This window comes from Mytilus trossulus, chromosome 3, assembly GCF_036588685.1.
Source record: "Mytilus trossulus isolate FHL-02 chromosome 3, PNRI_Mtr1.1.1.hap1, whole genome shotgun sequence".
NCBI classification, from domain to species: Eukaryota; Metazoa; Mollusca; class Bivalvia; order Mytilida; family Mytilidae; genus Mytilus; species Mytilus trossulus.
The window spans coordinates 82,351,568-82,378,832 of NC_086375.1; the positions used below are offsets into that span (position 1 = coordinate 82,351,568).

At 32.4% G+C, this 27,265-nt stretch overlaps 2 protein-coding genes across 2 annotated transcripts in view; both read right to left on the reverse strand.

Moving 5' to 3' along the window:
- Positions 1–1,856: 1,856 nt before the first annotated feature.
- LOC134712624 (uncharacterized) lies at positions 1,857–6,768 on the reverse strand. The gene is made up of 4 exons (XM_063574358.1): positions 6,717–6,768; positions 4,679–5,014; positions 3,100–3,408; positions 1,857–2,579 (listed from the first exon to the last, which is right to left on the reverse strand). The coding sequence occupies exons 3-4, from the start codon at positions 3,347–3,349 to the stop codon at positions 2,332–2,334; spliced, it is 498 nt and encodes a 165-aa protein (XP_063430428.1). The 5' UTR covers positions 3,350–3,408; positions 4,679–5,014; positions 6,717–6,768; the 3' UTR covers positions 1,857–2,331.
- Positions 6,769–7,022: 254 nt separating this feature from the next.
- LOC134712626 (uncharacterized) overlaps positions 7,023–27,265 on the reverse strand; it is a 31,595-nt gene continuing 11,352 nt past the window's right edge. Inside the window, exons 7-16 of the mRNA XM_063574359.1 lie at positions 26,618–26,692; positions 25,355–25,429; positions 24,111–24,185; positions 23,604–23,660; positions 17,669–17,734; positions 17,107–17,193; positions 16,025–16,111; positions 13,623–13,691; positions 8,390–8,407; positions 7,023–7,552 (exon numbers count right to left, since the gene is read on the reverse strand). Of these exons, the coding sequence (XP_063430429.1) occupies positions 7,430–7,552; positions 8,390–8,407; positions 13,623–13,691; positions 16,025–16,111; positions 17,107–17,193; positions 17,669–17,734; positions 23,604–23,660; positions 24,111–24,185; positions 25,355–25,429; positions 26,618–26,692 (732 nt within the window). The 3' untranslated portion in view covers positions 7,023–7,429. The remainder of the gene's footprint in view (positions 7,553–8,389; positions 8,408–13,622; positions 13,692–16,024; positions 16,112–17,106; positions 17,194–17,668; positions 17,735–23,603; positions 23,661–24,110; positions 24,186–25,354; positions 25,430–26,617; positions 26,693–27,265) is intronic.

The window sequence follows — 27,265 nt, forward strand, 5'->3', positions numbered from 1 at the left end:
AACATAAACCTTAGATTAAGATTTAACACATAGATGTATGAGAATAAACGTCTTTGCGTTGTGAATATACATATTTTTTTATTAGTTTAACGAAGAAGTTTGCAAAGGGAACTAAAGTGACTGGAAATGGAAAGGTGAAAAAATATCATGATTTATAGGAACAGACGAGTTTTCGAGTACTAGAATTGTACTCGATTACCTGGCCTTCTGAACGAGTACTCATTGTCATTCTTAATTTTAAGGCTTTAAATCGAGTAACATATTTTTTAGTTTTGTCTTGTTAAAATATGGCTCTTTGTGATTAAAATGTACAAATAACACAAATCAGATCAAAATAACAGTGATAAACAAATTTATAAAAAAGAAAATAAACATGAAATATATGAGGTATGTTTTTAAATCCCAAACTTACATAATCAATATTGCAGGGATTGTACCCAAACAATACACACATTAAATGACTGGACTAAGTGAAACATAAGGAAAAAAAGTAAGTTAATATCCCATACATCATTCAGTCAACTGAGTGAGTTCCACCTAAATAGGTTTGTTGGAAAGGGATGTAAAATTCTAAATAAAATGAATGCCATAATCCAAATAGAATATATAAAGTCAGCGTTCATACACAACTTAACTTCCATCATTCAGATAAACCCTTATTTATGTGCTATCTGCCTTAGTTATAGGAAAGGGTTCTAGCAGACATAAATGCCTAGCATCAAAACATAAAAGTAAGACAAAGTGCATTGTTTTATGTTATTACTATAAATGATTTGAATGATGAGATTTCAATATCGAAATTCAGTTTGTCATATAAAAAGAAAAATCACAAAAATACTGAACTCAAAGGAAAATCAATAAGGAAAGTCCATAATACATGGCAAAATCAAATAACAAAACGCTTCAAAAACGAATGGACAAGAACTGTCATATTCCTGACTTGGTACAGGCATTTTCAAATGTAGAAAATAATGCAATAATGAATATTTATGAACCGGCATCCAATTTGAAAGTAGTATACTTTAAAAGTAAATGGTAGTTTATCTCTTGTGTAATATATCTTTACAACTACAAAGTTATATGAAGCATCAAATTATCATCTTATATACGAATATGTCATCAAGGGGCAAATACATTAATCCAATCATATCATTCAAAGTATTACTATACATAAACTATTCATAAGACAAAACAGAAAGTTTCATATCCATTACTACCAAACAGACACCATTCATATAACAAAAACAGAATTACTATACATTCAGCAGTCATTCATCAAAACAAATAGTATCTCAAAAACATAATTACTATACAGTCAGCAGTCATTCATCAAAACAAATAGTATCTTTATCAGTACTACTATACACACATCATTCATATAACAAAAACAGAATTACTATACAGTCAGCGGTCACACATCAAAACAAATAGTATCTTTATCAGTACTACTATACACACATCATTCATATAACAAAAACATAATTACTATACAGTCAGCGGTCACACATCAAAACAAATCGTATCTTTCACAGTATTACTATACAGATACCATTTATGTAATAAATCAAATACATTAATAAGTTCATTTATCACATTCTAGAATATATTTACTTCTAAGTAATTTTTGTATAATACTTGTAAATTTGGAAATGTAGTGAATATAATCGTCTTCATTCGGAATTGTACATGTACACATTTTGTTAAATATTCTATTTGTTTGAAAAAAGTGCATTTAAATTTTAAGGTGCAACATGCATAGAAAACCGATGCCCTAGGACCGTGGACTTAAATACTTTCACTTATCTCGCCGTGTCCAGAGACTCGAAAATAATCATTATGGTAACCTAAGACAATTGATAATAACGAAGAAATAAACCTATATTATTTGATATATTTGTTTCTAATTGATTGAGTGATTGTTAGTTGTTTAACGTCCAGTGGCAAATATTTTATGCATATTAAGGACGAGAACAAATTAACAATAAATACAATAGGTAGGTCTAGTCATAATAGAAGCATTTCGAGATGATGTTCTGGAAAAATTTGGACTTCCACTGGAAAATGAGGTTATATTGGATAGGGTCAGAAATTTTGCCGTGCAATATGCCACCTACGAACCCCTCAAAGAGTTGCTGCAAGGGTCTTAATGTGCAAAGGGCGGCACTCATTAAACACGAGATATCAGATTTAACATCCCCATTCCGACCGGACGTGACTGCGAACTTGATATATCCCGCACAACTAAGTGCACACCCCACTTAGGCAAGCGTTTTACTGCCGGTCGGTAGAAGACCCATTTCCCTAGTCACCCCTTTTTTTTCCAAAAATTCACTACACAAGCGATGCATTGGTGCATTTTTCGATGGACAAAAGAGGACTTAAGAATCTGTTAGTGTCTCTATTACAAATTTCATTATCAAAATGAAGACACGTGCACTTTCTAGTTGACCAGTATGTTGATGGTGAGCAGGATTGAGAAACAAGTTGTCCATTTGAACATTGGAAAAACTGAGTACAGTCATTTTTGTCTGGAAAGTATGCTTCACCTTGTGGATCATCCTTGCAATCAGGTACACAATCTATAAAACAAAGAATGTTGATGTAATTGACTCTCTGTCTCTCTAACTGTCGAACACTAAAACATGTTTACATACTAGTACAAGTGTATTACTACATCGGACATAAAGGATTACATTAATATTGTAAAATTCAACTAGACGAACACAAAAATACTTTTCCCGAATCATTCATACTTCAAACCAAAATGGTTTTGATTATTTACTTTAATCTTATATTGCTCTGAGTAACAAATGAGTACATGAATCCACAAGTTTTTTGACTTGTATTTTCTGACATTTTGTCAGTTTAGCGAAGAAAATGCAAGAATAAGACCGAAAGAGATTGGTTCGTCCCTACTCTTCATTTTATGTCTGAAAAACTACATTATTTTCGCCAAATTTATAGTCCTGAGCGTGATCGATGTCAACAACCAAACTTGAAAACTAATTAGCTAGCATCTACTCCATTTACATATATTTGTGCAAGGTAATTGCAGGTCCCTGATTAGAAGATGTTGAAAATGATTAATGTAATACATACCACCTTCACATACAGGTATACCGGAAGTTGATGTCAGGTTTGCAGAAAGTTCCATATTCGTCATTAGTGGAACACAGGATATCGTATGATTTTCTGATAACTGCGAAACATGAATGATTGCGTCAGCTGACACTGTGGTACCACTGTTCTTATCAGTAAAGCTACATACATCTATGTCAGGTATCAAACGTGACGATCCCCCATCGTTTACAAACAATGCTAAAGAACTGGCCATGCACGTTTTTTTCATTTCACAATGGATAAAAACTTTGTCATTAAGTCGAGTTACGCTTTGCTCAAGCTGTGGATCTATAGTAACAAAGAAAATATAAAGATAATTCATAATGTATTGCGTTAACAGAATAACAATACTAGTTCTGTTTTATTTCATATTTAAAGCCCCGGCCACAACAGATCGTACGACTTTTTTTTTCGTGGAAGATCTATAAAATAGTTGTCGTGCAACATGTCAAAGTAATATTTCGAATGGTTAAATCAACTTCGACATATCCACGATGGGTATAAAACAGAGCAAAAAGAATTGTAATTATGCTGTCGTAGGTAAGTCGCAAGTCGGTCTTGCGACAGTCGTACGACACTAGTGAGTGGTTTGTGTCTATCTTTAACGTTTTTATGACATTAAATGCGGATGTAACTGTCGTGGCACTGTCGTACGACTGCCGAGTCACTCTCTTAAAACAAACCAGGCTCCATCCTAATGAATCCAACGATATCACCGGCATATTTTCGCTCCAGCTCTTGCATAAGTGTTTACTATACTGTCCAAATATCAGGCATCGTTCGATCCATTGCCCAACCCACCACCGTCGGTTGTTTCGCTGGCTCCTTTACTGTTCACGGATCGAATTAACGCTAACAGTCCCTAAAGGCGCTAATTTAGCAGGAATAAGAGTAATCGTTCTGGTGGAAAAGTCATTCTTTTTAAACAACATATGGTTTATTTTTTCCAAACATTCATTATCACCGAATTGTATTCAGTTAATGTGTGCAAGAATCGTACGAAATTTGGTATTCGTGAGACAATCGTGCGACTGTAGCATCTTCTTCAAATGGGACTGGGAGCTAATTTACAGTTAAAAGTAAACAAACGGATTTCAGGTGTTTTCTGTTCTCGATCATTATAATTTATCATGATTCGTGTTATGTCATCATTACCACTATGAAGATGTTTTTTAAAACGTAATATTTTTAGTACAGCAATGTCCGGTAAATTTCGTGACTAATTAATCGTAAAATTTACAAAACGTTTGAATACCTGTAACTGATATCTAGTTAGCGAAATCTTATAATGCATTGTAGCAGAATCTAATAAAAAAATATGCGGTTATTCCGAAAAATCAATTTAAATTGCCATTACTTTAGACACTTGTTTGTCAAGTTTCACAACCTTTTTACTAAAACAATGTCATTATCCACTAAAAGATTTAACTGAGATTTAAAAGAATCCACCAAAATAAAAATCCGCCAAAACTTTTCGAATACTTTGCTGACCTTTATTCGGGAAAATTTACAGTCACGAAATAACCCGCTATATGGTAATTACTAATTGTATGCATACCTTTAAAAGTGATTTCAAATTTGAAGGATGTTACATTTCCATCGTCATATTCTATAGTAATTTCGTAAATTCCAATACTGTCACATGTTGCATTTTCCTTTATGAAACGCAATTGTTGGTCAGGTCTTGAAATGTTGAAGTTAACTATCCAATCTGCCTTTTTTTTGGAAACGGTATCGGATGAGATATTGATGAAAAAACTTGGAAGTGCACTAAAGTATTGCGATGACACTTGTATCACCTGTATACCTGACGGGTTGCTCGTAAACTGCTGTGTATATGGAATACATATTTGTTCTCCGACCGTTGCAGTAGATATATCATTTTCACACTTATCTAAAACAAGACCATGCTTTATTCAATTTTTATGTTGTTTATTCTTGGGATATAAATCAAGCTGTATTTTATTATAATTTGAACTATATATTTTGGCCATTGAAAACTTATTTTTGACCATTATACGGTATGGGGTTTGCTCATTGATTTAAATGTCTGACGATGTATAAAAAAGAAGATGTGGTATGATTGCCAATGAGACAACTATCCACAAAAAACCAAAATGACACAGACATTAACAACTATAGGTCACCATACGGCCTTCAACAATGAGCAAAGCCCATATCGCAAAGTCAGCCATAAAAGGTCCAGATAACTCAATGTAAAACAATTCAAACGAGAATTAGCCAGCATGCCACACCTTTGTCATTTTTATCATGGGACAACTCAAAATATAAGTGAGACTAGATCATAAATGAATTGAACACAAACAATCTTTGATCAGTTAAAAAAAACCAAATCTAAAGACACATTTCTGTAGGACTTTTCATTAAATATTTCATATTTGGTAGTATCACTTGTTTAAAAAATGAAAGAACTCTTGAAAAAACCTTTAAACTAGTATGCAGGTAACAACGAAGTAAAATATCTGTCCCTAATTAATCTATCCTTGTTTTTCAGTGGCAGTTTCACGGTTTTTTTTACGTATTGGTCGAAAAAAAACCTACACTATACACTGATGGGTGAATTTGTTCTGATACTGAATATAAATGACACATTTGCCTCTGGTACAAAACAGCAATTAATCAATGCTTTAAGCTGGGGTCACACATTCACGATTTTTACTGCCGTCCTTGACAAGACCATTCCCGATTAAAATTTGTCAAAAGTCTGATCAAGGTCCTGTGAATCGTGGATGGAAATTCGATTTGTATCTTTCGCCAGGTAAAATTCGACCGAGTCTGTCACGACTGCGTCCCGATTCTACCGAATGTAATCCGACAGAGATCAGATAGTGACAAGACAGTGAACCGACACTGACGGAAGTTATCCGTTCGAAAACTGTCGACATAATCGGGATGATCAGTTACTGTCGGAACGTAATCCTATCACGGTCCGCTCTATCGCATTGCAAACGGCTTTGTCTGGTCTCAGTCGTATTGTGTTCTGTTATTGTCGGGACTTCTCCAGATCATTCCCGTTCCACAGGACACCGTCCCGAATACACAGAACATTGTTAGGAATTCGATCCGATAGAGCAGAATCTGTCACGACATAGGCACGATTGTAATCCGACTAGACAAAATCGGCTGAGTTTCCCCGAATGTTACGGGACGCACCTAACTGTCGGGGTGCTTTGCCGAACTATTCGGACCCTTCCCGACCAGTAGGAATCTGTTACGAACTAAAACGACTGCGTTCAGACAATAATAGGACATTCCAGATAATTGAGGATACTAATCCGACTTTTTCACTTTTCGTGTCGTATCGCTGTCTGATCTCAAACGGGAGCAATAATCGGCAATGTGTGAACCCCGCATTACCTGAAATGCTTTTAATTTCATGATTTTTTGAAGAGTAATAATCATGTTTTAATTTTCTTATACTTTTTGTGTTGGTTATGTATGAGATTCAACAATTTTTTTATCTAAATATGAGTTACTTCCTTTTATATATACAAACAGAAAAAAACCCACCTTGTAACTATTTTTAAAAGGAGCATGAAGTTAGTTTTCTGTGATAAATGATAAACAAAACTTACCCACAACCAGAGATGGAGTAGGTGGATCATCTGGAGTCTCCTTATTCGAACCTGTGACGGGAACAAATAATTTTAAAGAAATAACATTTGAGAAATTTTAAATAGATCACTAACATATGAAGTTAAAAGAAGAATATGTCTAAGGACACGAATACCAAACAATTTTGTTGAAAGAGTCGTGATAAAGCCGCATAAGGAATACCACTTAGGACACAATCATTGTCTGTATGTCATTTGTAGAACATAAGACAGATACAATCAATTCCCTTAAGTATAACAAAAAAAAAGTGACAGATTTACCACAGGACGGAGGAACGCAATGACTTAAAACTATATGCCTTTCGAATCAGGTGTCGTGAAAAAAAAACATGTACTAGAAGTTTCACAAATTGAATATTTGGCGATAAATCCTATATTGAATACTTAAGGTTTCAAAGAGGGTGAACAGTTGAATAAAGTCTCCCAATTTGGTTTTAATTTTAATCCTGGTATCCATTTGTACATTTACAAATTAATAAAAGAAGCTAGAAGACTTTGCAGCAGTATATTTGTTTGAATGCACTCATGTTATTTTTACAGTGTTGAAAAAGGATAGCGCAAGACATGCAATATGATGTTATGCTTGGAATATTTACTTTTTTCTGGCCACTTTATACTTAATCATTCTTAAACAAAATAAAAAAACAAATAATGTGTATTGACAGGAAGACAAGTTATACTAATGTTAACTTTATTATAATGTGCATACCATATTCTTTTTGAACAATCCATGCTGCTACACCAGAGGCACACACACATATAAAAACAAAGACAAACCATTTCCTCCAATGGCAGTTCTTAAATATAAAATATAAGCAGTGAAAATACTAAACAAAAAAACGTTCATGCGAAAACCAAATCTTAGAATAAATTACGTTTGTACTGCATTCCATGAACGTGGTAATAACGTTTTTATGGGTTGTCTTATCGGTTCAAAATTGAACTTATGGCATAACGAACCTAAGTGCATGACGGATGTATTATATCATTGTATTTCAATGCTATCTAACTGTTCTTCGGTACTTACTAATGTATTGTTGATACTCATCAAAAACATAAGTTAACATTATTTTATTTCTTTTTTTAATAATACCAATGTTTCAGGGAATGATGTACGTCTATCTGAAGTTTGAAATAAAGAATCATGTACTCAGTAAATGAAGTTGATATGATTTTAATACTTTTCACATAAAATTAGTCTTCTTCTGTTCGCTTTATGCTGGTTAATTGAGCGGGTGATACTGATTTCTATAAATTTATAACTTAAATGAGTAGTGTTCTGTTTATACGTTTTCCTTTTTTTTAATACATTTGTACACCGTGAAATAAATGCAGACATTTATATGACAAATTATGCAAAACAATTAGCCGGCGTACTCTTTCTTAGAAAGATGGTGAGTTAAAGAGTTTCAGAATACAGTGCACTAATTTTTGAGATGTTTTTGTTTGTTAAGAGTATTGTTCAATTTATAAAGAACTATTACTACATATACTTCTAATAACAACATACAACGAAACAAACAATAGTGTGAGCATACTATAAATTGTTCATTAAGAAAAAATAGCGTTTTCAAAATTTCAAATTTACATCTACTTAGGTTTTGTTTATCTATGAATTGAAACTAATAATATACCTTTTTGCTTTTTAGATCCTGAAAAATATATGAAATATACTATTATACTATTATTCATTTTCTCCAATAAGTTTTATTAATTTTTGTCTTATTCAAAACGAACGGCAATATTAAAGTATTCTAGAAACAAGTTTTGCTTCAGGTGTCATTTTTACAAAATGAGGCTATTTTCTATAAAAGTTTATATATGGGCATTGGCACTCACACCACATCTTCCTATATCTATGTATCATATTTTCCCTCCGGTTTATATGATCCGTTCATCCTATATTGACTCTTAAATTCAAGAGTCAATCTTAAATTGAGAGTAAATTATATGGCCTTCCAAATACCGTTTCGATCCCTAACATCACTGAAGAGACATATATTGTCGAAATCTAGTTCTGGTGTACTAAAGAAATATTGACACCGAATGTTTGTGGTGCAACATCGTGGCCACAAGTTAACAATTTTTTTTTTCTGTGACGTATTAAATTTATATTAAGATCCAGTTTGTTACATCTTGTGATCAATTTTATTTGGCAGTCGCCAATGGCAGTCAGCAGGGTTAAAGAACATCAGTTGTTCGACCTGTTAGTCAAATGCGTTTTGTTGAAATATACTTTTTCACTTTGTTGGTCTTTTGGAAAATGTTGTTTGTGCTGTTTTTAGACCCTTCTACAACGAAATTTGTTTGACATGCACGCGTATAAAAATTGCGGTTTTTATCCAACACAATCATAGGTTTGAACGTAGTTTTCAATTTAGACTCGTTTATATATATTTTTTGTTTGGGCATGTTTCATATTTTCCCTCCGGTTTATATGATCTGTTCATCCTATATTGACTCTTAAATTCAAGAGTCAATCTTAAATTGAGAGTAAATTATATGGCCTTCCATATACCGTTTCGATCCCTAACATCACTGAAGAGACATATATTGTCGAAATCTAGATCTGGTGTACTAAAGAAATATTGACACCGAATGTTTGTGGTGCAACATCGTGGCCACAAGTTAACAAACATTTTTTTCTGTGACGTATTAAATTTATATTAAGATCCAGTTTGTTACATCTTGTGATCAATTTTACTTGGCAGTCGCCAATGGCAGTCAGCAGGGTTAAAGAACATCAGTTGTTCGACCTGTTAGTCAAATACTTTTTCACTTTGTTGGTCTTTTGGAAAATGTTGTTTGTGCTGTTTTTAGACCCTTCTACAACGAAATTTGTTTGACATGCACGCGTATAAAAATTGCGGTTTTTATCCAACACAATCATAGGTTTGAACGTAGTTTTCAATTTAGACTGGTTTATATATATATATATATATATATATATATAAGTACGTCTGAGTCAGTGACAACCCTACAACAGATGTATCCATCGGATCGCCATCAATGATGGTGATACATGGCTGTGTACATAATGTATATACAACTCGTCTAAACATCAACCCAACAATGTTAGATCTGTTAATTTGCTTTCGCAAATTGATGGTTCTTCCCTCGCCGGGATTCGAACCCATGCTACTGTGATATCGTGACACCAAATCGCCTGCACTGCAGCCGTCCCGCTAGACCACACGACCACCTGGGCTCTCATAAAAGAGCTTTCGGTAGGCATGTGTTACCTTTCCACGTCAGTTTTAATCTAGCGGCGTACTACAGTACATGATATATAAGGCATGAAGATGTTATTGTTACAGATCAGCTAAATTATCTATAGTAAAGGATCCTACAAATAAATGTAAGATACAGTCACAGAAAATAATTATATTCATAAGTACGTCTGAGTCAGTGACAACCCTACAACAGATGTATCCATCGGATCGCCATCAATGATGGTGATACATGGCTGTGTACATAATGTATATACAACTCGTCTAAACATCAACCCAACAATGTTAGATCTGTAAATTTGCTTTCGCAAATTTTTGGTTCTTCCCTCGCCGGGATTCGAACCCATGCTACTGTGATATCGTGACACCAAATCGCCTTGCACTGCAGCCGTTCCGCTAGACCACACGACCACCTGGGCTCTCATAAAAAGAGCTTTTGGTGGGCATGTGTTACCTTTCCACGTCAGTTTTTATCTAGCGGCGTACTACAGTACATGCTATATAAGGCATGAAGATGTTATTGTTACAGATCAGCTAAATTATCTATAGTAAAGGATCCTACAAATTAATGTAAGATACAGTCACAGAAAATAATTATATTCATAAGTACGTCTGAGTCAGTGACAACCCTACAACAGATGTATCCATCGGATCGCCATCAATGATGGTGATACATGGCTGTGTACCGAATTCTTTTAAATAAGATGACTGATATAACACTAAGTGCGACGTTTCTTTGTTTGAAGATTCTGTGTCATCTTGCATTCACCACCGTATTCATGGCCATGTATATATATAAATGATGTGATATGAATGCCAATGAGACAATTACCCCCAAGAGACCAAAATGACATAGAAATCAACACCTTTATTACCTTAGCTGTATTTGGAAAAACTTTTAGGAATTTTGGTCTTCAATGCTCTTCAACTTCGTACTTTATTTGGCCTTTATAACTTTTTTGGATTCGAACGTCACTGATGAGTCTTTTGTAGACGAAACGCGCGTCTGGCGCATACTAAATTTAGTCCTGGTATCTATGATGAGTTTTATTTATGTCACCGTTAGGCCTTTGAAAAATGAACAAAACCCTATAAACTATATTAGTCAGCTTTAATAAGATTCGAAATGATAAACCTTCAAGATTCAAACGAGACAACTAACTGCCTGATTTATGTACAAAATAATGAACGAAACAACAAAAAAGATATAACAATAAACGACAACCACTTACGTACATGATCCATACTTTGTAAACTACTGTTACCGTTACATATATAATATGGCATGATTAAACTAGTTTTGAAGGCGATACCCTCCCCTAACCTTGTGTGTTTGTACCTTAAGTTTTTTTTTTAATTAAGAGATGCCAAACATGTAAGAATATTCTAAGCAGATGTATATGTTTTGAAAACCATTGTCGTCTTGCTCGGATTATGTACTATGCTATGAGTTAAAGGAGCTTGCAAGGCGTCAGAGTTATATCTAATATTTCAATACTTGCAATATAAGGAGAGTAGTATGATCTATATTTCAACAATGATGGGGATTATTCTACAGATAGTACTAATATTTTAGATCTATGGATAAAAAGGTTTTCATTAAAAACTAAAATAACATAAACGAACGGTAACTACCTAATCAAATGTCAAAATCAAAAGCTCAAACACATAAAACGATTTACTAACAACTGTCATATACCTGACTTAGTACAGGTAAACATGATGGTGGATTAAACCTGGTTTTATAGCTAGCTTTTCCTCTCACTTGTATGACAGTCGCATAGCATGCCACTATATTGACAACGATATGTGACTAAAACAAACTGACAAATGTCAAAAAGGGGTACAGCAGTCCACATTGTGTTATAATCAGAATCATTATAAAACATATAAAGACATACAGACACATCAAACCAGCAAAAACGAAACACAAGTATACATAAATTCATCATATCATAACAACATAATGACGAGGTGTAAAAGTTATGATGTATGCATCTCCATAAGTATGTAAAGTAATATGCAACGTATAAGCATAAATGTATATTCAGCGTTAAAAGCTGTATATTGTGTGTGGTAATTGTATAATGATACAATAAAGTCAATTATGTGACTTGTAAAGTAAGGCATTATACGATATGCCGTAGCTTGTATTGTGTATTGACAAATGGACATTAAAAAAATAGACTAAAAGAAAAAGTAAAATTCACAAAAGCAAACACAAAAATACTATATAACGTTATTAAGATGATAAACAACGCCATTACATAAGATCTTTCTTTTGACTGTCCCTCTGGTATCTTTCGCTCCTCTTTCAAGACCATTTTGTAAAATTTCTGAAGTTAGGAATATTTATCAATAAGGTCTTGGTATCTTCCGATGAAATTTGTTTAAGAGAAAAAGAAGGAGACGGTCTTCAACATAGCTTTGGTTCATAAAATTTCTAATCAGACACTGGTGACTTCTTGTAAAGTCTGAGTAGCAGCTGCAAGCTTTTCAATAACGAATAAGCTCGGAAATGTTGATCTTATATGCAGGCGACTTTGGTATATTAATTATATAGTAGAAGAGATTGATAATTTCAAATTTAAAATCGTCATTTGTCACAAATGTGGGTACTGAGATGACCGCTTATGTCAAATTCGAGGTATGAGTCTAAAATGAAGCTGCGGAAGCCGTGTCTATTGTTTCCTTAATTTCTAGTTCTCAATGATATATTAATAGAACCCAATCCGAAAAGTTTGAATAAATAATGGACCTGGAGAACATATTCAATATATCTGAATGTACAATTGAATAATTTAGCTTCTACTATCTTTTTGATTTGACCAGTGTCTGAGGAAACTCCGATTCATATCAAGATAAGATTAGGTCGATAAGGCGAGACGCACAGTTTGTTCTTATAGAAATGCCGACAATTTGTTGAAAATTCTCCAAGTTCAACAGATATATTGTCAATAAGAGTGTCCGTCGCCGCATTTCAGATTTATATACATTTGTTATTATATAGCGAGATAGATCATTCAACACAGATTTAAGATTTATACTTCTACTTTTCTATCAAAACTGGACATAGGAAAAAACTAACCAAATCTAATTATATCAATCTTGTCGGTTTAAACAACTATTTGTTTTAAATTAGGAATTCTATTCTAGTCACAATTGTAATTCAATTGAAAAATATATGAATAACCGATACACCGGAATAAAGGTCTGTGAAGTTAAAAATACAATTGCAATGTGCTGCTAACGTTAAAATAATAATAAAAAAGAAACAACGTTAACACTGCACTGACATTTATTCAAAAGGAAAAAAAAATCCCCTTTCTCACAGCAAGACTTTGTATCAGACTTTTAACCTAGAAAAAAATGGCTGCCTGCACTTTTACCTTTCTTTAACAATATATTTATTTCTCCCCACAAAAGACTTCATGATAGTCATCCTACCCTATGTACATGCGTTCTGAGATACGATGCATAAAACCTGTACGAAACTGCTAATATAACAAATTGGAGCCATCACCAAAAGAAGTGTTGTTTGTGAAACAGCTGTATTTACAGAGTGCAACCAACTGCCAGAACTTCAAGTGTTTTAAATGTCAAGTGCATGACATGTTCAGAAGGCTAAAATACTTACATAGTGGCTCCCCAAAGATATATTATCCGGAAATGAAGGAAAATACACAGGGTCGTGAAAGTCGAATACCTTAATAATAAATCAAAAACTTAGGAAATTAGTAGCTATTGTGGATTCATTTTCGTGGATTTTGCAGGGAAATGAAATCACCAATTTAAATGTTCATCGAATAATATATTTTTTAGAGAAATGTATGCAGAACTCGCCTAAACCACGAAATTGAATCCTCGAAAATGCAAGTTTTCATACATAATGAAAATTGGTAACCACGAAAAATAAATGTATCCACAGTATTATATTTCACTTTGGGGAAATGTTTGACAAAATAAACACTGTAGATTAATTTAATTTCGTGGGTAACGATTCTCGTGAAGTATTATAAACTTAAACGTAACAGGTTTAGATAGCTATCAAAACAAGGTTTAATACACCATTCTTTTAATAAGAAAATGTTTGTACCAATTAAGGAATATGACAGTTGTTGCCATTCATTTGATGTGTTTGCGCTTTTGATTTTTGTAATTTGAACAGGGACTTTGCATTAAGGGTCAGTATTTTTGTGATTTTTTTTTACATGTTCGTGAACATTTAAATGTCGTGATTTTGTCGAATTCTGCAATACAAGCCTCCAGAAAATGTGTCAGGCGTTGGACATTTAATTTCGAGATTCATTTGTATCAAAGATATCCACAAATATTGATATTCAACGAATAATAATGAATCCCAAGTATTGCGCTCTTAAAAAAATGTGGCAGATACCAAGGTGACATTTCAAATGCAGGAGCGAAAAACAAACTTACAACTCGAAAACTTGGTGTTAAACTCATTCGACAAGGAAGGGTAAACAATTCCTACAATGTAGGTAGGTGTGTAGTCTCTTAGATTGCCTGGCTGATGTCCTATATGTCATCCATTGTGTTACTTATCCATGTGCTAATCTTTTGATATGTTTCATTCGGTGATGCTACAATTAGGGATAAGGACTGGAACAATTGAACTATAGCAGATATTACATTACGTTCAACCAGCTCGTAATGTGTCATGTGTCAGTGAAACTTTCGGAGTAATGACTCCAACGTAACCACTTTGAAACCCTTTGTTCAATGGCTTTCCTGCTAAAAATATTCATATTTGGAAATTATGACCAAAAATGTATTTTATATACTCAAATAACATTTGATAGAATAATGTGATAGACAATTGTAAACAATAAAAATATCAGTATTTTCTTGTTTCGTTTCCTTTATTGTTTCCTTTTAAGAAACACGAAAAGAAAAAAATTACGAAATTTTCAACTTATTATCTGAAATTCTTACCATCATCTTGGCTATAGTCAAATCAGCTAAGGTAATTTATTCCTTACGTTCTTAGCTTTTCGAAAAACAACATTTTAATTTATGAGTCTGCTAATGGAGATCTTAAGCAGTTGTTAAAAAAAAACAAAAACAAAAACTGAGAATTATTTACAGGAACAATATGTGTCCGATTTGTGTCATATTTATCTGCTTTCCTTATCATATTTGGTAAATAAAACAATACAAGAAAGCATGATGTATACAAGGGAAACAAAAATTGCACAATCTTATAATCTTATCCATGGATTTATGAGTTTTGAACAGCGGTATACTACTGTTGCCTTTATTTATAAAATTACAAACCATCGTCATGGTGTTTAGTTGCATTTTATAGATCCATCTTATGCAATGTGTTGGCAATGGTTATCGAAGGTACCAGAATTATAATTAAGTACGCCAGACGCGAGTTTCGTCTACATAAGACTCATCACTGACGCTCATAATAAAATATTTATAAAGCCAAACAAGTACAAAGTTGAAGAGCATTGAGGATCCAAAATTCCAAAAAGTTGTGCCAAATACGGCTTAGGTAATCTATGTCTGGGATAAGAAAATCCTTAGTTTTTCGAAAACAATCAAAGTTTTGTAACAATAAATTTATTAAAATGACCACATTATTGATATTCATGTCAACACCGAAGTGTTGACTACTGGGCGGGTGATACCCTCGGGGACGAAATGTCCACCAGCAGTGGCATCGACCCATTGGTGTAAATAGTTATCAAAATAAGTCATTTAATTCTTAAATTTCATTGTAAAGGAATATTGAATATCGAATTTACATCAATATTTTTTCCTTTCATTGAAGTATCTAAGAAAAAGATCATAACACATCATTTCCATATCAGATGTATCATCAGCCCACGAGCCATTGTTTTTGGCTCATAATACTTTTAATAAGAAAATTGCCTTGCAATAATCTGATTATATTGTACCATTTAATGAATACAACAACCCCTATTATTAATACCACATAGCTTTTTCTAGAGGGTAACTAAATAGAAAGATTCAAACAACTTAATTAAAAATGAATAGATATGGTTTTACCTCGTGAGATTGACTTTCCTCCTCTTTTTCGTAATCGAGTGTTTTTCTGTTAACGGGATTATTGTATGTAAATGGAGAATGTGTAATCTAAAACGAGAATGTAAACTGGTAAAAATTAGCACAACTGACAGATAAACGTGGCCTTTATAAATAATGTTACTCTCCTGACATTTCTAGAGATATAATTCATAACCTTCAATCACATCCTGTATAACATTGTTTTCCAAGTGGAATAGATTCCGATAATTTCACATTTGAAATAAAACGGCACTATTTCAGTTCTCGGCGTCTTACACAAAAAGGTGTTGTTTAGACGTTATGGATTATTTACTTCGCATGAAATTAACTGTGAATGCGGTAAAAAGATTTTATACTTCAATTTTGAAAAAAATGTCATTGTCAATATTTAATCAAAGAATTAAAATATCGATCAATATTCAACTAGTGTCTGAACAACACCGATATCCTGCGCTACTTCGTGTTTTACAGTGTTGTTCGGTCATTGAATGTTGAATATTTTTCTCTTGATTTCTGCAATAAGTCATTCAATAGTTATCTATCTACTCTTTATACTACTATTCTCTATTTTCGATCAATTGTCTACCCATTCTCATTGTCCCTTTTCTATACAAATAAGAATAAAAAATACAATTGCCTTGTGTTAAGTAAAGCAAAATTCTTCTTTTGAACGAAAACTCTGAAAATATCATTATAACGCTGGACATTGTGACCGACAACAACAATATTGATTTTATGATATTACAGACAGACGATAATGAAAAACAGGTACCAATTGCTGCTCGCTACGAACTCCGAACTCAAATGAAGCATAATTCATTTTAAAAGGTAAACATAAAGAGTTCTTAAAGTTCTTACATTCCAGGGAACTGGAATTTTAGGATAGTGCCGAAGCGGTACGGCATATTATCAATTACTATATTGATTATACACAAATAGTTAACTATATGATGGAAACAACCACTCCAATAGTTATATAAGAGAACTGCAGCTAAACGGTAACTAAAAAAAATATTTAAACAATTTATTTAGATAGAGAAAAAAATTAAACTATATGATTTTACCGGAAGGGGATCTCTTTCTTCTTCTATTTCTCCATTGGTTCCAAATCTGCCTGTGTTATTGTTGCCCTGAAAGTGAGAACTTGGGACCTAAAACAGAGAATATAATTTTTTTACCTGACATTGATGTCCACATAAATAGAATCTTGTGCACCTGTCATACAAGTGAGGGGATTCGCTATCTATAAAATCATGGTCATTCCACCATTGTTTACTTAAGAACATATCTGTACTCAGTCAGGAATATTATTGATGTTATCCATTCGTTTAATTTTTTTAGCTTTCGATTTTCACATTCGATTATTGACTTTCCCTTTTAAATTGCCTCAGACTTCGTTGTTTAGTTATCTTATTTTTTTACTTTCAAAACGCAACACTGACCTCAAATGAAAACAAAGATCAAAGTCAACGAGAGCCAAAGTTCGACGCGAATTCAAAAGAATCTTTACTTTAGGCAAACAGTCGTTTTTTGTAGATCATTCAAAATTAAAATTTGAAACATTTAATGACATAATGACGAAAATTGATAACGAGATGGAAGAAAAAGCTACACAAATATACTCACTGCGCCAAGCGGGGGGCGGACAACATCTGGCCACGTCAAACTATCTCGCCATGAAATATCTTCGGTCTGCAAAAAATGTAAATTGTTATTTCAAAACCTTAGCGGTACAATTACGTTTGTGCGACAAAGGAAATGACACATATACTTAGATCTATATATGAATTGATAAACTAAAGACATCACGAAGCTTGAAAATCTCACCTGAACATTAAATTAAAATTAATATTATCAGTAATAGTGGCAATATAGCCTTTAAAGGACAATAACCATAAAAAGTGTTGATTTCCGTTATTTCGTCTAGGTCATGTCGAGCCTTAACAAATTTCTCACTGTATAGATAATTGCTTTTATTTTGTAATTTGGTGTCCTACTATACAGATACAGCCCTACAGATATCGCTATGCTGTATCTGTGTACTATACAGATATCGCTTTAAAGCTCCACCCACTGCCGGACTGAGTATTGTTTGAACCTGATTGACCTCAAAATGTGTATTCCTGTTGCATTTCAATGACGATGACAATTGTCGATTTCAAAACTTGAATGTGTATGATTGTGAAGCGTAGGACAACTCGCACACTTCTGTTTCAAATTGGACAATGTTTTGTTATTTGTTTTTACTATTGAAATTAGTTGTTATGTTAAACTAGATAATTATTCACCTTGAGCGATGTATTATTGTTGACCATTCGAGATTCTTTTTTAGCGAACCCGTCTTCAGCGTAATATGTGATTTTGATATTACTACGCGGGTCTCAAGGGTTCTCAAATCGAAAATAAATGCTAAATATTTTGGATATTGTGTCTTTCAAAACTGTTTTACAGAACACAAACAATATACAGAATTAATTACAGGATAAAGCCAATAACTTTTTAGTGTCTTTAAATATCAGCTGTATTTGTACTCGGCTCGAAACAGGTGTAGTAGCTCGCTAAACGCTCGCATACACCTTGTTTCCTAGCCTCGTGCAAATACAGCTGATATTTAAAGACACTAACAGTTATTGTCTATAAATGTATATGTATGGCTACAACTTGCCATTTACAGCAGTCACTCTTATTAATTTCTGTGCGATGCTTTCCCCATTTTCATTCTCAATTTTATTTCAGCTCTGTTTAATTTTTGATAGATATTTCTTATTTGATTTTCATTGCTGTTGATATGTCTCTATGCTATAGTTATTAATTTCATAATTTTACTTTTGAGAATATTGCATTGCGGTATTTTCTCGCTGTGTTTAAGATCCATTAGTGGCCTAAATCTGTTTTCAACTTTTTGGTCATTTGTTTTTAGTTTGACACACTCACCATTTTTCTCTCTAATTTATTTATAGATAATTTCTTGGTAATCAAAGTTTTATTTATCTATATATAGATGATAACCGAAAATTGCGAAATTTCTTGCATAAATACATTAGGCAATAATAATAACTAAAAAAGGTTATTAGACTTTTCTGAAAATTGTTAATGTATATATGCATATAAGTATATATATGTCGGGGAGGGAAGAATACAAATTTGCGAAAGCAAATTTACAGATATAACATCGTTGAACTGATGTCTAGACGAGTTGTATATACAGAATTTACACAGCCATGTTTCACCATCACTGCTGGTAATCCGATGAATAAATCTGTTGTAGAGTTGGTATTTGTTAGGCGTACATATAATAATAATTATTTCTATGACTGTATCTAGCATTTATTTGTATGATCCTTTACAATAAATATTTCAGCTGATCTGTAAAAATTCAATCTTTATGCCTTATATATCATGGTTGTACTGTGTTACGACGCTAGTTTAAAACTGAGTAGGAAAGGTAACACCCGCCCACCGAGAGCTTTATTTTTGTGAAGCCAAGTTGGTCGAGTGGTCTAGCACGTCGGATACAGTGCAGGCGATTTGATGTCACGATATCTCAATAGAATGAGTCCGAATCCCGGCGAAGGAAAAACAAACAATTTGCAAAAGCAAATATACAGTTCTTACATTGTTGGGCTGATGTTTAGACGAGTTGTATATATATGTTAGTATAAATTGATAAACATTGACCGATTGATTATTTTGTATCTTTACTTATTTACTCCAATTCCTGTAATTTTTAGGTCAAACCATAACACATGCAATTTAACATCTGTGCTCTAGTTTAAAATAGATACCGTGATCATGATGTACATTTAAACGGAAACATTTGCATCGTCTAATCTAAATGCAATAAATGTTCCTTCAAAAGAGAGACGAAAGATACAAGAGGGACATAAGTCGAAAATAATCTGAAAACTTAATGGTTAAGCAAGAAGAAAAATACATTAAACAACAAATAGTACACATTACACAACAGAGAAAAACAAAAGACTAATTAACATGAATCCCACCAAAAAAAGGGTATGATCTAAAGGTAAGAAATCCTGCTTCACATGTGACATCCGTTGAACTTCACAGTTGTTTATTATATGGTTTCAATGAAAATGTTTGATATCAAATTCTAAACGAGCATAAACACAAACACACTTTTCTTTTCTCATATCTGAAATTGAAATGATGGTACTAATGATACTGAGTAAAATGTTCATTTCGATAAATAGTATTTATAAAGTTGTTTTCGACTTGAAATTTAAAAACCGAAGATCTGATTTCACAAAATTAATTTCATGTTAAAAATAAGATAACAAAAATAAAAAATACCGAACTCAAAGGGAAACTCAAAACCGAAATTCTATCACATAGCAAAATCAACAGCTCAAACACATCAAACTAAGAGAAAGCAGCAAATTTATCTTACCTCCTATACATTTCTTGGAATATGATTTGTTAAAAGCGTCCTCGTGGAAACTGTGTATATTTATTGTTAGTTAAGAGGCGGGGCTTATTTCATACACGGTTAGTAGTGGAGTCACATCCCTTTATATTCCATATCAGGTAATAAGGAGGCGGGGCTTATTTCATACACGGATAGTAGTGGTGTTACGTCCCTTTACAAAACAAAACAGTACTGAGAAAAATCTTAAAAGATTTCGACCGACGACGAAAGTGATGATAAAGTGAAATAAATTAATAAAACACATTCAAATATAACAAGTTGTCATTGTTGGCATATGTTTTTCTAGGTTCAAAGCAAGTAGTTTCTAAATCATGTAAATGCTGACTGAATTAAAGACTTGCTCATTTTGATAGGTCACTAGTCTAAACTTTACACGTTAAGATAGTCGGTAAGATAAATTCGTTACATAGTGTGCTAGTGACGTAATACGTAGATACAAATGTATGGGGTCAGTAGATTCCATATGAAATTAACGTACCGTACTAGATCACTAACACACTTATAATATTCCTGGCCAAGTACAGACATTTCCTTATGTAGATAGTGTATTTTAGTCTTAATTACTATTATAGTCTTTGTTTTATCCGGTAAAACAGCATTCTTTTCTAAATCAAATGTATCTTAAAAAAATAAGCATATCGCAAATTTAACATGCTTTTAATATAAGAGAAAAAAAAGAAAAAAGTGTCAAATACACATACGTCCAATACGTTACTTATGTAAACCACTATTAGGGACAAGTCAGGAAAATGGTCATTGTTATATTATAGTTCGTTTATTTGTGTGTTACATTTTAGTTTTTGTGTTTCTCTTGTGTCGTAGTTCTCCTCTTATATTTGATGTGTTTCCCTTCAGTTTTAGTTTTATAACGAATTTCACGATTATTATAAATAATTGTAATTGCATTTTTGAAGTATTTTGATATAAAGACACTCTCAGAAAGCAAGGTTGCTGCTATACAATGGTTTGAAAATGTGACAATAAATCTATATAAACCAGATTTTGTGATCAAGTTTTTTTCTATTAATGTATGTTAGATGTGAAAAAAAGTAATGTGACTCTCATGCAACAAATGTAAAACTATAAATTTATTTGTAAATCCAGTTTAATATGATCGTTATCTGTTAAACAAGCATTAAATGGTTAAAAAAAAGAGTTAGAAAAACATACAAGTTATAGGAGCAACCATTTAACTCAAAAGGTGGAGGGGATACGGTTTTTTGTCTGAGACAGAGGTATCCGCTTGACCACAGTAGTTTTATCTCGTCAAATTTAGAATCAGATTTTGTTTAAAACACAAAGCAAACACGAAACTTAAGTGTTTGGAAATTAAACCATCTCTGTCTCTCTCTATGATATGACATAAATTTTTATAACAGATTCAAGCAAAAATCTATAATTGGAAGCTAGGAATGTGAATGTGTCTGTTGAATTAAGATACTCTGATGCGCCTCATTCCTTAATATTTCTTGAGTTTCAATTATATATTAACTATAATAATAAACATGTAGATCGTTTTGTTAATTTATATACACAATTAAACACCCACATATAATTAAAAAAAATAAATCTACAATCTTTATATTTTATATTATTATGGAATTAATAATGTAAAACAGAAAAATGCTTTGAAGATAGACGCATAGTGGTCATGCATGCACTCAACGTCCAGTGGCTATTAGTACTTGAATGTTCTGGACGAATATATCAAATGTACCAGGATTAAAATTAAGTACGCCAGATGCGCTTTTCGTCTTCATAAGACTCATCAGTGACGATCATATCAAAATATTTATAAAGACAAACAAGTAAAATGTTGAAGAGCACTGAGGATCCAAAATTCCAAAAAGTTGTTTCAAATACGGTTAAGGTAATCTATGCCTGGGATAAAAAAAAGCTTAGTTATCTCGAAAAATTTAAAGTTTTGTTAACAAGAAATTTGTAAAACGCAATTTAACGCTAAAATAACGGTTCTATAGGAAAGCCTTACTTCGGTGTATGGTCACACCACAAGATGACAATCAGTATAACCCAAGAAGAGGTGGCGATTCACAAGTTATTAAACGAGAACAAGCATTTGGTAAAGTATGAATGCCATCCTTTTTTTTTCATTTCATTATTTCTGGCGTTACATTTTTTTTCCATTTTATTTTCTGAGGGAAGTTAACAATGTATTTGCTTTGCTATTTTCTTCAATCAAATAACGCATCATTATATAAAAAAAGAATGTGTGAGTAAGGGGGGTAGGGGTTGGAGGGAGGGGGAGATTGGAGCACTTTGTTTTTCAGTTTTTAGGGGTATTGTTATCTCCTGACTACCATATATTAGGTCATTTTCACCTTTCACCTGGTGGTAATATATACTATCAGAAACAAACAAAAAACCAAATAATACAATTCTGACTATAATACAAAATGGCAGGATGTTTGAATAACGAGCCACGTCAATAATAAATTATAAAATTATAAAGTAAACAGAAAAAATGAAATTATACAAAGACAAATAAAATCATAATACGTAATTAAGATTACTTCAATACCGAATGTTTGGTCTTCATGTTTTGTTTGATGAAACTACGACTAATATAAACCAAAAAAAAAAGTTCTGCAATGGAAAGCGTACAGTTCGATTGATAACTTGTTGAAATTAAGTACCTCCAATTCAACCATTATGTTGTCAAAAGAAACTCAAGCATAATTATATCTGAGTAACATGTTCTACGACTTTGTATACTTTTAACAAAATATGCCGTATAGTATCTTAAAGCAAACAATTATAGCGTATGCTGCTATTTTTGTATTGAAAAGCACTGTGGATTATTTCTTTAAGACGAATTTTATATGGAGACCTGTGGTATATAGGGTTGTATTGAAAAGAAAGTTTGAAAGAAATGATTTCAGAGAAAGACCGAAATTTAAAAGTACCCAGAAGTTCTTAAAGTTTTTTAGTATCAACATGTGGTTAATACAACTGCGTGATATTTTTTTCTCCAAATAGATAAAGGAAGATGTGGTGTGAGTGCCAATGAGACAACTCTCCTTCCAAATAACAATTTAAAAAAAGTGAACATACACGAACTATTGTTAAAGTTTTTTTTTTTGGCTATACACATACCTTTTGCCGTCGATAGAAATCCGCTTTTAAATTTCTGTTGTTGAAATCAGGAAAATCCTGAAATGAAAACGAGAAGACCTTCAATAACTTCATTACTTTTTTGAAAATATTGGTACATGCATATAAAGTTTTATTTATATTAGACCTAACATGAGGAAAGTTTTGTTTCGTAAAATAAATTGCTTTAACCCAATAATAATTCACTGATCTGGTATACATCGTATTAGAATAGAAATAGAATATCTTAATCTTTTTTTTACAGTAGCTTTAAGTGTATTATTATTTTTCTCAAATTTAAGTAGGTCCAAATAAAGTCAACAGTAGTATACCGCTGTTCGAATTTCATAATTAAATTGAGTGAAAACAAATCCGGGTTACAAACTAAAACCAAGGGAAACATCAAGTATAAGAGGAAAAAACGAAACAACAGATACACTGAATTGCAACAAAAAAACAAAACGACAATGCAACCCAAAATATCCCTTATATTGATTAATTTCTACTCACGTTTTTGTTGATAGGGACATGTATACCAGGCTTTGTCATAAACTTCTCTGTTGTAACGTCAATTTTACCGGGATTCTAAAAGATATTAATAACCTAGATTTGATTGTTTGCCCAACGTTTTTAAACATACTCCTCACAGGTTATAAGGAACGCAAAATTTCATGGAATTGTTAACAGTTTTCAAATATTGATGATGCATTCTTCGACTTATATATTCATTAACAGGAACGATTACAATATAACTGTTCAATAAAGGCAACAGTAGTACATGTATACCACTGTTCAAAGGTCATGAATCGATGGAGTGAAAACAAATCAGGTTAAAAAAATTAAACCGGGGGAAGCACATCAACTTAAAGATGAAAACAACAAGCTCATTCTGAGTTGTTTCAAACACTGTGAAGTAGATTAACTTTGATGATCTATTGGACTTTAAATACTGTAATAAAGTACGAGTCTTTTGTAAAGCTTTAAATTTTACATTTTACAAAAAAAAATAAAAAAAATTACGAAACCATTCCTCGTTAATTTGTGTTCTGAAACTGTGCACTTTGAGAAATGCCGATTTGCATTTTCAGTCTTTTATGCATTACTTTTCTTTTTTGCGTTGGAATGAAAACAAAAATAAATAAATGGCTGCTGGTAATGACGGCATTTAGTTAATTTTAAAAGCATACATTAAAAATTGTTGGTATATAGCCACAGAATATATAGTTTATTCTGTACAATTCAACATGCTAGAATGCCTATGATGGGATTCAAGTCACTAATCAATGTGATGAAAAGCTTTGTTTTAATTAAGAAATAAATATATCTGTGAAATTTCAGTTGCTATTACAATATTTACAATCAAACAAAAGACGATTTGGTACAACCAATATGAACTATAAACAAACCAATTTTAAACCAATTAAAACACCCTTTATTTCTTATTTGATTAATTTCATGTATCTACTTTTCTCTGCAACCAATGTCTTTATGTTTAAGTAACTTGAGTACATATAACCAGAAGAGACCACCATCATCGTTTATTAATGTTTATCCCTGGAACCAATAAGAAACAGGGTGAATGTATGTGCCTTTTAATAAACAAAGGTTCAATTTACATTATACGGTAGTTTACACTCGTTTATTCATTTATGATAAAGATAAAAGAAGTAAAGCAATGCATCTGCTGTAACATTTGAAGAATTACAATTAGTTTAAAATCTTAACCCGATTTCAATCAGACTAGAAATAACTACCGAATTTATGCTGCTTGTCGGGGAATTTATATCCTGATATGATCCACTATCTCGGATATAAGTAGGATCGTCTACCTACAATAAAAGGTATTTGCTGTTAAAAATACATACTTAACTATTTTTCAACAGAACAAAATGCTAGAGGGATATTCAAACTAATAGATTGAAAATAAACTGACAACTCCATAGTTAAAAAAAAAAGACAAACAGACAAATAATAGTACAGAAGATAAAACATAGAAAACTGAAGACTGAGCAACAAGAACCCTATCAAACACTGGGGATGTTAGTTTTAGTATTTTTGTTGTTTGAATCAGAGCAAATTTTTAAAAAGTAGGATTTTTCCCATCCTCTAGACAAGATACTTATATATTCGTTCGCCATTCTATTTAATGAAACAAAGTAATACCAACTCTTTCAATTTGTCTTTTAGTTTGGACTGGGGAATATGTGTGTGTGGTGGAGAAAAATCAAAAGTTTTAATACTATTGGAAGTTGAGAGAGTCTTAGATTGCATGTATTCTAACAACATTATTTGGTAAGTGTCGTGAGGCTATATGTTTAGTTTCCATGTTAATTTTCAATACCTAATTCATTTTCAGTTTATGTTATAATATTTACACACAAAAACGAAGGACAACAACATATTTGTCAATTATCATTTTTTTATAATTTTGCAAAGAATGCAATCTTCCAAAAAGGAACATATGCCACAGGACACCACCAAAATTTTGATTATTTTTCAAATTTGTTGAATGTATTGCATATGACTACTAGATTCAATACGATTAAATGACAAATAAAGCATAAAAACATGAACGTTAACAGATCTGTTCAATGATACTAAAATTAAGACTAACAACATACAAACAAGATAAAATACAATCGTATTGACAAATAGAACAAAGAAACAAATGATGTATATATATTATTGAATATATAATCCGAAAAACAAAACCAATAAGAATTTAGTAAAATCTGTTTGCACTTTTTTTGCCTTTCAATCGACTATTTCCATCAAGTTCTGCTACATCGATCTGCAGAATTCTATATAATGTTGCGATGATCAGTCGAAACTGAGCAATGCCAAATTTAACTAGGTTAAACTATTTAATAAGAGATGAATCGAAGAATTAGAAATAGAAGACATTCTTAAAAATATCTTATACTGTAGATTTTTTTACAATGACTTTATATGAATGATTATTTATTCTAATCCAAGTTAGTAAAAAATATCTCTTAGATTGATAAATTTCTACTCACGTTTTCGTTTGAAGGGACATGAATACCAGGTTTTGTCATACACTTCTCTTTTGTCACATCATTTTTATCGGGATTCTGAAAGATTTTGAAAAAATCGAGAATGAATAGTTTGCCAAACTTTTGAAAAAAAATACTCCTCATATAAAAGTACAACCAACAACAACCATGGTGAATGAAAATGTTATTCATTAAAAAAATAAAAAGGCGAAGGTTCAACGTGAAGTATACGGCAGTATGAATTCGTTTACTCATTTATGAATAAGAAAAAGGAGGAAAGCGATTTTCTTAATCTAATGTATCAATTTCAAATATTTTGGCCACGAGCATCACTGAAGAGACATGTATTGTCGAAATTCGTATCTGGTGCAAGACATTTGGTACCGTTAATTTTATTACTACCACTAGGTCGATTTCTCTGCTGGTGGACTATTAGTCCCCGAGATTATCACCAGCCCAGTAGCCAGTACTTCGGTACTGGCATGAAAATACGTTTTTTTGTGTTATTTTTGCTGTTACAAAATATTATAAATTATTATCAATTAAGGAATGTAGCTCCCTCGTGCAAAGCTCTGATTCCTTTCACAGATTTGGCTATACTTTTTGGACCTTTTGGATGATAGCTCTTCATCTTTTATATAAGCTTTGGAT